This window comes from Hippoglossus hippoglossus, chromosome 9, assembly GCF_009819705.1.
Source record: "Hippoglossus hippoglossus isolate fHipHip1 chromosome 9, fHipHip1.pri, whole genome shotgun sequence".
Taxonomy (NCBI): Eukaryota; Metazoa; Chordata; class Actinopteri; order Pleuronectiformes; family Pleuronectidae; genus Hippoglossus; species Hippoglossus hippoglossus.
The window spans coordinates 3,958,774-3,971,111 of NC_047159.1; the positions used below are offsets into that span (position 1 = coordinate 3,958,774).

The following is a 12,338-nucleotide window of genomic DNA, read 5'->3' on the forward strand; positions in this document are numbered from 1 at the left end:
GAGTCGCATGCTTGTTTTATTGCTTTTGGATATAACAGGTGAGCGATAACGTGACAAAAATAAAAATCCAAAAGAGTTATAAATGATCGTTACGCTCCTGGGCTCTCAGAAACGGTTTCTGGCATTTTGACTTCTGAATTTTCATATTTTTCCCCGAGATGAGAGCCGTCAGACGCAGGGAGGGAGGACGATAAAGTTGGGAGCGAGTCGGGACAAGTGAAACACCAGATTTGCGTCTGCCTGCTGCAAGTCTCCCGGCACATAAAAGATCAAATATGAAGTTTTATGTCTTTGACTCTTGAGCTTATATCTGGCTCTTGCTGACAGTGCTGGATGTGAAACAGGAGAATTCTACTGTTATTTAGCTCCTATTGTTTATCTCTGTTACTTTGATGTACATTTAACAGTGTTTAGTCAAAGAACGACTGCTGGAAAACACCAGTCAGCTCACCAGTCAGCTCACAGGCTTTCATGTTGAATCGCTCAGCTTGTGCAGTGAATGCATCACAGGATGCGTTCAAGTACATTATTCAGTGTGGGTCACATGCATCTTCTCTGCAGTTGGAGCCCAACACACAATCACTGTAGTTACACATGTAAATGACTTGAGGTGTAAAAACATGCGGCAGGCGGCAGTTATCCAGTTGCTGATGAATAAAATGTAACACAAGCTGTGCAGATGGATTTATTGATTTAAGTGGCATTAGAGAAGTTATTTGCTTTAAAAACGTACAATGTGGCCACCAGGGGTCTCTCAATCAAAACGATAACAAAAGACCGAAGCAGTGTCTCAATTGGGGGGGGGGGGGGGGGGGGGGGGGCGCATCCAACTGTTTTTCAAAAAGGTAATGGTGGCACAAAGCGAGGCGAATGTATTTGTAAATGTAAGTACTTAACCAAACAGCTAACTGTACATATGTTAGAGAATTATCTTTTCAACGTTTTTATTATTTAAGCTAAGAACGCTTTCTACCGTAGCTCTGTTGCTAGGCGACGGCTGTACAGGCGGGACAAGGTTGTTGTTTTTTTTACGGCCAAAAGTAAAATAGCTTGTTCCACGACAACGACCAGACTCACACATATTCCTGCACCTACTGACGCCACTGATTCATTGCCACAGACACGTTGAGGGGTTAACTGACGTTTCTGAAACTGACTTTAACTTCTACAAAGTAAAAACAGCCACACAGCAGTATTTGTAGTTCCCTTAACTCTGGAGAACATGAGCTATAATCCTAATGTAGTGATTCCAGTGGAGCGCAGGCATCTGGCTAAACGGCCACTTCTTTAAATCGTCTGCAGTCGTACGGTTCGGCTCTAATCTCTCTCTGCCTTCAAGCTGCTTTAGTCGACCGTGTCCCTGCTTGCATGAAAGAGAAGTTGCTGTTGTTGCCTCTCTCTCTTGTAATTCTCTATCCTGCTGCTCCTGGGGAGGTGAGGTGAGGGAGGCGGGGGGGGGGCGGGGGGGGGGTGCTGCTGCTGCTGCTGCCGTCTTTTTCCTGGACAAACAAGGCAGAGCAGGTCAGGACTCACTGCTATAACCCCCATAATGCCTCTTTTCTTACCGTACCTCTGGCCTCCAGCTGTGCAGCCGGCTGAGGAGAGCGACTTAACCTTTGGTTGTTTACGTAATTTCAGCAAATCTACGAGTAAAAGGAAAGTGTTGGGAGGAAAAAGCTGAATAGGTCCATAATTTCTTTGGAATGATGGAACCGACACGACTTTGACGATATCCAGTGAGGTCAAAAGTTTGAAAGAAAGAAAGCAGAGCTTTGCCTTTTGAGGAGGGAATGACAGTGGAGGAGAAGCAGTCATCCATACTTCTTGAAGTTTTCATTTCAAAACTTAGATCAACCTATACGAGCGTTTTAGCAGAGTACCAGTATTGATCTCTGTCCATGACACACCTGAAAATGTAAATATCCTGTGAACAGTCATGTGCACGGGGCATGTGCGTGCCAGTGTGAGTACTGCATTAAAATAAGTACTGAGTTAGCATTACGCAACAATAATAATGTTAGTTACTTGATCAAAGCAGCAGAACCAGTGATGTTGTCTTTTTCCTTGTAAAGCCTGGTGCCTACGTTACCCACAATGCAAGTCGTCCACTAGCAGTTCAGTAAGATTCGAGCATGCTATGCTACTAGTGGCTAATGTAGCCTGCAGCAGATGCGAGGTGCAAGTTTCAGAGGTCTGGGAATCTCAACTCTTTCCAACTCCACACCTCGAGATTTATTTTTATTTTCAAACCCAAATCGATGGCGACATTGATCAGACTTCACACGTCTTACTCTCAGGACCTGTACACACACACACACACACACACACACACACACACACTTTGATGTGCGTTTCATTTCAAGGAGTCTGAAGGGTCATGAGATGGTTGACAGGACAAAGAAAAACAGGAAGGAATAATCTAAATTGTTTAAGATAAGAACTTCTTTATGAGTCCATCTATTCATCAAACACACACACTTTTCTTTTTGTTGTGTCCCGTGGAGAAAAGGTGAAAGCAGGACGTGTCTGTGGCTGTAAATGGGATTTGAACACGGCAGCGAGATGGTGCAACATTCAGGTGTGTTTACTTATTCACCTTCAACTCCAATATCACACCTCGCTGTTGTCTTATCTCAACAAGTCCACCATGTTCAGTTTCTCCGGTCGCCTGCAGGAGGGTTTTAAGAGACTTTGGGGCTCTGGCAAAAAAGAGACATGGGCCATTACAACCATCAGGAACCAAACTACGTAGGTTCTGACAGAGAGCTGGTGGTACAGGGTCTTTACGGGGGGTTCCAAACTCTGTGTCATTGCAGTCTCACAATATTCCTGTTGCTATGGACTAACATGGCCGTTCTCTGGGGTCCCCTCACAGCTCAGAGACCCCAGGATATTGCCGGCTTTGGCGACGTCACTGGTCAATTAGATCGGTTCATAATTATATGCACACTACCAAACAAAATAATATCTTTGAGTACATTCATAAATGGTAATGGTCTGTATTTATTATAGATGCTTTTCTAGTCTACAGGTTATTGACATTCATTTTTCTATGTGGGGCAATTCCGGGTTCAATATCTTTCCCCAGGACACTTTGGCAAGCAGATGGGGAAGACTGGGATCGAACCTGCTGGTTAGAGGACGACCGCTCCACCCCCTCAGCCACAGCCGCCCGATTAAGGCACTTGAATAAATCAAAAAAGGAAATATTGTATTTTTTACTCCCCTACATTTATCTCACGGGATCTAGAGGATGATAAAAAATACCAATTAAATGTGTCTTTTAAGAGCATTTAATCATGAACAACGGCCGTCCAGATGTCTCATTTAAATTTGTATTGTATTACCCCCCCGCCCCCCCGTAAACAAAGCTAATGTTTGGCTCAATCCCATTGTTCAGCCTCCCTATCTCCATGTTTCTGTCTCTCTTCTTCCATTACCTCACTGTCCCAGAGCATGGGCAGCTCCAGTGTCGCTGTGACACACACACACACACACACACACACACACACACACACACACACACACACACACACACACACACACACACACACACACACACACACACACACACACACACACACACACACACACACACACACACACACACACACACACACACACACACACACCTTCTTCTCCTTGTGCTGGGTCTAACCCTGGCGGAGCATAAAAGAAAGTTTAAACCGCAGGAGCAGGATGCCATTTTCACCCCCACTAACCCTCCTGCAGAGGAATCATCTGTAGCTGGGAGAGGCATCAGATTAGCTGTGTGGGGACCAGGGGGCTTCAGTTTCCAGCTTCCGTGCCAAGCCGTGGGCCCGAGCCTTAAAGACAACATGGCCATGACATACACAGCGGGGCGCAGGACACGAGGATTCTCACGCACACCAGCACATTCCCCTACAAAGCAACTGGCTTAGACGGAGACGAGGAGAGAAAAGACAGGGCTTTGGTTGACGTGGGTGGATGTCTGGTCCTATCTTTTCTGAGATTTACTTTTTCCACCGCTCATCTTTTGATCCAGCGCCGCCCTGTCTTTTCTGGAAGCTGTTTGACAGACAGGAGAGCTTTAGCTGCGGCTGGTGTCTGACTTTCAAACAACAACTGCGATTAAGAACAAAAATCGATGTATGGGTGGGGAAAAATGAAAAAGAAACAACCGCTCCGTGCTGCTAGCTGCACTTTCTTCTCTTTCCACACGTTTCCCCTCCTTCCTCCCTCTGCTTTCTCCCTCTCGCCTTCTGGCTCTCCCTCCATCTCTCTCTCATCTTAAGTCCCCGGGGCTCCTTTCTTCTCTCTTTAAATAGGGGCCTGGGCTGTGAAGTCTAATAATGGTCATTTGGCCTCCCATTGAAAGCTGGGTAATTCGGCCCAGGGACGGCTCACTTTGAGCCACATGACACAAGGAGCTTCCCAGTGACCATGGAAACGAGCGCAGTGGGATCCCAGGGCGCCTCCCAGCGCCGTGAAACGTGGTGAAGCGGTGATTTAGGAGATGGGCTTTTTTAGAGGGGGGGGGGGGGGGGGGGGGGGGGGGGGGGGGGGGGGGGTTGGAGAGTAGGAAGGTGAGACGGAGAGAGAGAGAGAGAGAGAGAGAGAGAGAGAGACGGAGAGAGATGGAGAGAGAGAGAGAGAGGCCCCTGCCTGGTCACAGTGGAAACCTCTCCCGACACCCCGCCAGGAAGAGCGGCCAAGATAATATCAGCAAGTTGAGGCGTACACAAACATGAAAGGAGAGCCCAAAAGGCAGGCCCCTGAGTACCACGCACTTTTTATCCTCTTTTTTTTCTTCTGCTCTCTTTGCTGCTGCTCCTCCTCCTCCTCCTCCTCTCTTTTTCAATTTCTCCTTCTATCCCTCCCTCCATGCTGAGGTGTCTGGGGCAAGGGGGCAGGTGGGAAGGAAGACAAAGCTTTTCACCCCCGTCACGTTACACAGCGAGCTGGACGGAGCTTTGGCTGATATTTGTTTCAGTCCTACAACTTATATTTTTGAACTCTTTTATCTGATTGAAAGGGCTAATATAATATATTAATACAGGTTCTATGATTAATTATATTAATTCTATTTTTTCGTCTGCATTTGTTTGTTTGTCCGTCAGTTATTTAGCAGGGTTACGCGAACACTAAAGGACAAAACTTGCTGGGAGGATGCGTTATGTTTCAGAGAGGAACTTATGGTGCGTTTGAGGAATCATGAATTTCTTTTTCCCCCACTTTCTTTAACGTTGCAGTCTTTTAACATTTTAGTTGATATCCCAGAGAATAATTAATAAAACTTGGCATGTTTAGGGAACTGATATTTATGATTATGCATACAAAAATCTGGTCAATCTAAAAGTGGTTTCACAAAGCGGGGACGGTTGGGATATAATTTAATAATTGAAATCACAATTTTTCAATGTTTTGGGGGTTAAAATGTCTGAGGAACACTTCCCCTTGAAACCCTTAAATGTGACAGATGAATAACTTTCAACAGCAGAGGAGCACCCCCCCCCCCGAAACGATGTGGAGCTGAAAAAACTCCCTCACCTTAAAGCAGAGAAGTCTATACCACAAACACTTGCCTCCGTTATACTTCCTGCTACAGCCGCAGACGGTAGGCGGCTCGATTTAAACAACCATAAACTGACTTTCACTTTGAGAGGATGAAAGACCTATCATTTTCAGAATGAGTGTGGGGGGGGGAGAAATTGTTTTATCAATGTCCTGCATCTTCATGGCTCCGCTATGAAAAGATTTCCTTTAATAACTTAGAGAAAAAAAAGCAAGCTTCATCTGTATCGAACAAAAGCCACTGTTCAAATCCATCTCTATTGTGGCTTTGCTGCAATTTAACAAAACAGTCCTGAGACGGCGGAGTGTTAAACTACAGCAATTTTCGGTCGCTCCATTATCGAGGCGCTCGGCTTCAGTGAGGTCTTTGCAGGAAGAGTAAGGAACAGGAATTGAAAAGGGAAAGTCGTGAGAAGAGAGTGATGAGAGCTGCATGAAAACACAAGATGATCTGCCAGCCTTCTTCTTCTTCTTCCTCCCATCCAGCGTTTAAACAGCGAATCAACTCATGCACACACAGGTACGCACATCCAGGAATACACCGATCAGACAGTGAGGGACAATGTGCTGTAGTAGGAGTCTGAAAACGCAGCCAGTTCCATCCAGCACTGGAACTTCTTAACAACAAGCCGTGCCACATGACACCTAACTGGCACTGCCGTGGCCTCGCAGCGAACTCTAACACACACCTGAGTGTGTGGGACAGCTAACCTGGCCACAGGCTCGGAGCCAGTCACCCGCAATATCACACTCGTCTGTCTGTTGCCATTTCTTTCTTTTTTAAAGCTGGATCTCTCTCTTCTTCAGACACACACACACCATCCTTGAAGGCCTTGTGTACTTTATACATCCCCTTCATTCCTCTCTCTCTCTCTCTCTCCCTCACACACACACACACACAGACACACACACACACACACACACACACACACACACACACACACATGCAACACCCTCTTTGCAGCTCTGGCTGACATGCCAGACACGGTTGGAGTCCAAAAGCCACTTAGCACTAAGACGCAGCAGCTGTTTGCTCTGGCCTGCTGTCCTACGGTGCCAGCTTGAGCGCCACGGAAGAAAAAGACACAGAGACACACTCCTCTGCCCACTCACATTGTTCCATGGCAACTGTGGTTTGTAGGATTGAGTTTGTATGTGTGTCAGAGACAGAGCTTCCCACACACAGGATACAGTTTTTGTGGTTATGTGCCTCTGGCGAAAACTTGAAAGCAGCGATCTTTATTTCTGGAGGGATATGTCAATAAAGATCTTGAACGTTTTTCTCGTAGCTCTGGTTATTTTGAAGGGCCTTGTAGCGGCCGCTCTCGGGCACGTTACGCTCCGCTGCAATGAAATGTTGTCTTTGGCTGGCGTTGAAGGTGGAACCGATCGTAGTTCAGAGACGAGCTGGTCAAGGGCAGCGCCAGGCCACACACAACAAGCACATACCAGGGAGTTTTACATGCTATGCCAGCCAAGAGGCTTGCTCTACACAAGCTGCAGGGCTGTGTGGGAGGATAGGTCGCATTTTTCTGTACAAAAGAAGAAAAAAAAAAACGTTGTACCAAGCAGGGAACAAACCCCAGCCGCCAACTTACCAAACCAGACATATTAGCCTTTCGTCATTTCCTGGAAAAGCCAAGCCCCCCCCAACCGCTTTCCCGTCCATCCAACTCCCACTCTTCTTGCAATCCGCCACGCCACCCCTCTGTCGCCCCCCCCCCCCCCCCGGCTGCCCGGGTTAGGGGCTGATGTCATGAGAGCGCGGGCAGGATGAAAAGGAGAAAAGCCGACGAGCTTAGGCCCCGTGTGGCCATTGGACTGACACCGGGGCACTTGAAAGAAGAGATATCTCACTGGCATGGCGACAAAGACCCCAACCAGCCTGAAAGCCAGTGGCATGATTTCATGTTCCAGAGGAGCTGCCAAAAAACGCGGCGCATGTATGTGGAAGACAGAGTCGAGATGAAGGGAGCGGGGGTCAGTTCTGAGAAAGTCGGGCAGCGGGGAGGAAATCACTACCAAGAATACTGCACGTTATTGACGGCAATAAATAGTTCAACTTGAGAACGGATGTGTGCAGAGGTGTGAGCATGATTTACAACATTTACAAACGCCTCGCAGAAAGCAGATACTTGATAAGCTGTAACTAAAGAGAGGCAACTACTTGCAGCTGTGTTCTGTGAGCACCAGGGCACCTTGCACTGTCATCCTTATACGACACCATAACTCAGACGACCGAACCACATCAAAAGAGCGCTGGCTACAGTAGGGACGGATTTACTCTTGGTTTTCCTGCTCTTGGGGGGGGAGGAGAGACGGCTGGGCACACAAAGGTCAGAGGTGTAACAGCCCTGCGGCTCTCGCAGGAACCAGACAGGAAGTGCAGGAAAATACTGTGTACATATATATGACACGCCAGCACATTGGTGAGGATTGCACGTGGACTTCAGAGGCCGGCTTGACCGACCCCCTTTTCCTCTGCTTCCTGTGCTGCTAATATTTGCTGATGTCAGAGCGTCTCTGTCTGCGACAGCGAGAGCAGCCTGATGTCTAGTGAGTCACTCGGCTGAATAATTTAGTAGAAATTTTTTAAACTCACACTGGGGACAGAAAAAGTGTATCGGAACGATTTCCTGTGGAGAAATGAGGTGAAACCAAAACAGTAAATCAAGTACGGAAATATTCAAAAGACAAATATCAAAACCAGAAATCTCAGCAGAACTCTAGATTGTTTTAATAAAGTCTGTAAAATGATGGGAAACCTGGACAGAGATTCTTCTCTCCGTGTCTGGGAGACGACAGCTCATCTCTGGAGATGCGTTCTCAATTACTTTTTTTGGGGTTTAAAAACTAGAGCCAGAGATGTTCTGATACCAGCATTGGAAATGTCTCAGATACTGTCAGTATGCCAGGTCGGGCATCGCAGAGTACGTGAATCTATGTTCTGATCCGATACCACATCTTTAAACGTACACAACTTTCACCCAGATAAAACTGCAATTTTCTTTTCCCATAAATCACTTCTGTTACGCCCCTCAATAACTGCAGTTGTGCTGTTCTGCCACTTTCTAGTTCTGTTTTTACAGCTGCAAAGAAGGGGAGATTTCCAGTAGTGTTAGCCAGGGCTAAAACGTAAGTCCCACAAGTAAAATAGTGATGTGTAACGTATACAAGACATTAGTTTTGAACTATTTGAAGGACGTAAATGGCGTGTATTGCTAGATTTATGGATTTTTGCTCAGTTATGACTGTGAAACTATAATATCAGAAATTCTATTGTTAGCCATTCTGTATGTATTCATTTTTCAAAGGGTTTAACCTGAGCCAGGCCAAATGATCATCACCTCATACAGCTGGTAAAACACAGAATACAATAGATTTTTTTCAAATGCACTGGTATTGGATCCATATCAGCAGATATGTAAAATCCAGATAGTGGAAACGATATCGGGAAACGAAAGATGGTATCGGTATCTCCATCTCCAACACGGTCCTATGCATCAATAAATTAGGATTGAACTATTAAGAATAAAGACAAGCCTCTTCCCAGTATTCAGCCTAAATAGAGGAAGTAATGCCCATTGGTCCGTGTTGGCCAGCTCCGGAGCACAGCTGGGGGCCCTGTGTTCCCAGACACTTTATATTTAGACATGAATCAGAGTAAACAGCATTTTTTTCCTCCCCTACAATTCCGTTTTGTGCGTTCACTGGGATTCTGTAATTGAATGGAATCTAAATTGACCAGACAAGGCCCTGACACTGTTGGTGGCAAAGTGGCAGCAAAGTGGAGTGGGCTCTTGGGTTCAGTCAGGGGCCAGTCGGATAGGGCGGGAGGGGGGCGGGGGCTGCCCAGCATTAGGCCAGGCCAGGCGGGGTGAGTGTGTACAAGTGGGCATAGCATCCAGACTAGGGTTGGGCATGGTGACCTGACTGGCTGGGCAGAGTAAGCAGACTGGCAGGGGGTAAACACTGCACTGTCTGGACTGGCAAAAGCGGCAGTGCCAACACAAAGCACCCAGCTGTGTTCGGGCCCCGGGCAAGGGTCTGTCAAGATGCAACAATGGGCTTTCCCTTCTCTAATTATAGTCCTGGCTGAATAAACACAGAGGAAACCGAGTGGTGTAGAGGTTAGGGAGGCTGGCTGGAGGCCAAAGGGTCACAGGCCAAGGTTCCTGCCATCCTCACTGCAGTGTCCCTTAGCAAAACATCAGACCCAGAAGGGATCAAAATGGCCAGCTCATTAGCGCTCTGCTTTGATGGCTTCCACTCAGCGGAAGGTTTGGGTTTCTGGTTCTTGGGGGGGTCCTTGGGGCTCGGTTAGTTGAGGCACAACATTCTGGATCTGACATTCTGGATCACATATCACCCGTCTGACCCACCTGTCCCCTTTCCCGTCTCAACAATCAACTGTGCTGATGTTACATACCCAAGAGGCTCATGGGTAATACAGATATCCTCACTGTGCCCTCCAGTGACTTTGAACTGGACAGCTTTAAAAACAAAAAGGAACCAAATTGAGATTCATTCCACGCATTATTCCTCCTTTTCAAACCATAGATTGTAAATAAAGATGGATGACATGTCTCCACTTCCTCCCGTTGCCCAAAAATGAAGTTAAAATATCACGGATATGGGCGCCTCTATCCCGCGCTGGTCATTTGGACAAAACAGTTTTAACAAATGGAATTGTTCTCTGCATCTTAAGACCAGTATCTTAGAATTGGTGGAGTCCCCCTTTAAACATTCACTACCCACAACTTAAAAACCACTTCAGCCTGACTGACCTACAGGCCTTCTGCTCCCATGACAATTACACTAGCGATAAATGGTAAAAAAAAAGTTTAACCAGTTTCCTTGGTTTCCCTGTGGAACCGCATCACTCCAGCAAAGACCGTTTACAAGTCAGTGAACCCATAACCGGGTTGGTTCTGAGCTACAGTAGAGGAGACGTTTGAGTGCTGAGCATTAGGCCAGATTTCGGGTCTCAGCAGAAGTACGCATCAGCTAGGTAGCAGCAAGCGTCACCGCAGAAAGTGCACCATTAGCATGTCTATACGCTACAAGGGCTCCTTAAATTATGAATGGCTGCTCTCTTTCTGTCACCGGGCATGCACACGATAAATGAGACTATAGCCGGCCCGCCCCCCCTCCCTCATCCTCTGGGGAATGTTGGTACATTCCATTAAGAGGAACACTTAATTAAAGCATGATAAAATACCACTCGGAGACTCCAGAGGGGTCTGGGCACAGGAGGAGGGAGGGAGGGAGGCTGGAGACGATGGGGTGGTGAAAGACGAGGGAGGGATTCAGTTCGGCCTCCTTCTCCCAGCAAAGGGACGTAAGACAGACATTAAGACAATAAAACTGAATCATCCTTCCGTGAATTGTCTCTTTGACCACAAAAGAACAATTCTTAAAAGGGTTTAATTAAGAAAAGGGGAAATACAGCCAAGGGGACTGGAAAAAGAAATGAAGCAGAACTCACCACCTGAGAGTTTTAATACCACAGACATGGTCTCAGCTTTGGCAATTCATGACGTTAAAGATAAGGTGGTTTTGCATTTCATCGCACGACTCAAATCAACTTAACAAAGTTATCAGTGCAGTCTGCTCTCGAGCACGGAGCACACAACCTTTCATGATCCTCTACAGAGCTCCAGTGTTAAGATTAACTCATGAGCATGTGAAACTTCTGTGTAAACCAACAAAGTTATTGATCGACTGGCATCAACATATTCACTTTGAGAGAGCAAACAACCGCGTCCTTACCTTTCCCAGAACGGTGAGACAACTGGGGTCCAGCTCTGGTTGCTCCAGCTTCACCACTCCAACCCAGCCATACTCGTACAGGTCCTCCTCATCATTATTATTACATAGTCCCAAAGGATGCATCTGTAAAGAAGAAACATGAGTATTAATATTAAGAAAAACATGTCATGCAGATGTAGCGTGAAGGGACCTGAGATCAGGTGACCAACCAATTTGTAAAATGAAATATAAGAGCTTTGGTGCTTTACATGTCTCTGAAGAATTTGCTGTGTGTGGACAAAAAAGAATCATGCAGAGCAGCATCCCACCGGACTTCTTAAAGAACGCAGAATAAGCAAAGTAGGACTTTCGTGGATTTGCAAAAGAGGCAGATTTTCTTGGAATTAAGTGCATTAAGTCGACTTCACTCGGTACCGCGGAGAATGATGCTTCCATTTCTTTAGTGCTCATGCATTTAAACAGGATACTTTTCATCTTCACTTCATTATTCAAACAAATGTCTCACATCACTCTGCGCACCACTCAGATCAGGCTCCATCAGAATATCTTGACGTGTCCTCTCATTACACTTAAGGCCACTAAATTGGCCCAGTTCTCTGAGCCAAACCCCCCCCCCCCTGCAGAGCCAGAGGCTAGACAATGTCTTTAGAGAAGATTAAAGCTAAAGGACGGTAGACATCACAAACTCTGACTCACTTACTGCGCCCTCAAAAAAGAAAAACCAACAAAAACATTAATCTTGAAGCATTTATCTCAAAGCACTTCCGCTACTTAGCGTGAATCGTCTTGACTGTGGGAAGAGGTTTAGAGAGTAGCTCAGTGTAAGACAGGTTAGTTACTGCGATGGGGCTGTTATCTAATAATCAATGTGTATGTGCTCGTGTGCACGCCAGAGCCGGGTCCGTATCATGAGGGACGCTGACAGATAACCCTCACAATCACAGCAGCCGATCAGCGAGCAGTAAAACATGTGAAGCAACACAGACCGAAAAAAACAAGCAGTTGCAGCG

The 12,338-nt window shown here is 46.5% G+C and overlaps 1 protein-coding gene across 2 annotated transcripts in view; it reads right to left on the reverse strand.

The window, feature by feature from the left end:
• Positions 1-12,338, reverse strand: part of znrf3 (zinc and ring finger 3) — a 66,421-nt gene that overhangs the window by 20,581 nt on the left and 33,502 nt on the right. For both annotated transcript variants that reach the window (XM_034596073.1, XM_034596072.1), the window contains exon 2: positions 11,329-11,451. In XM_034596073.1, the coding sequence (XP_034451964.1) occupies positions 11,329-11,451 (123 nt within the window). The remainder of the gene's footprint in view (positions 1-11,328; positions 11,452-12,338) is intronic.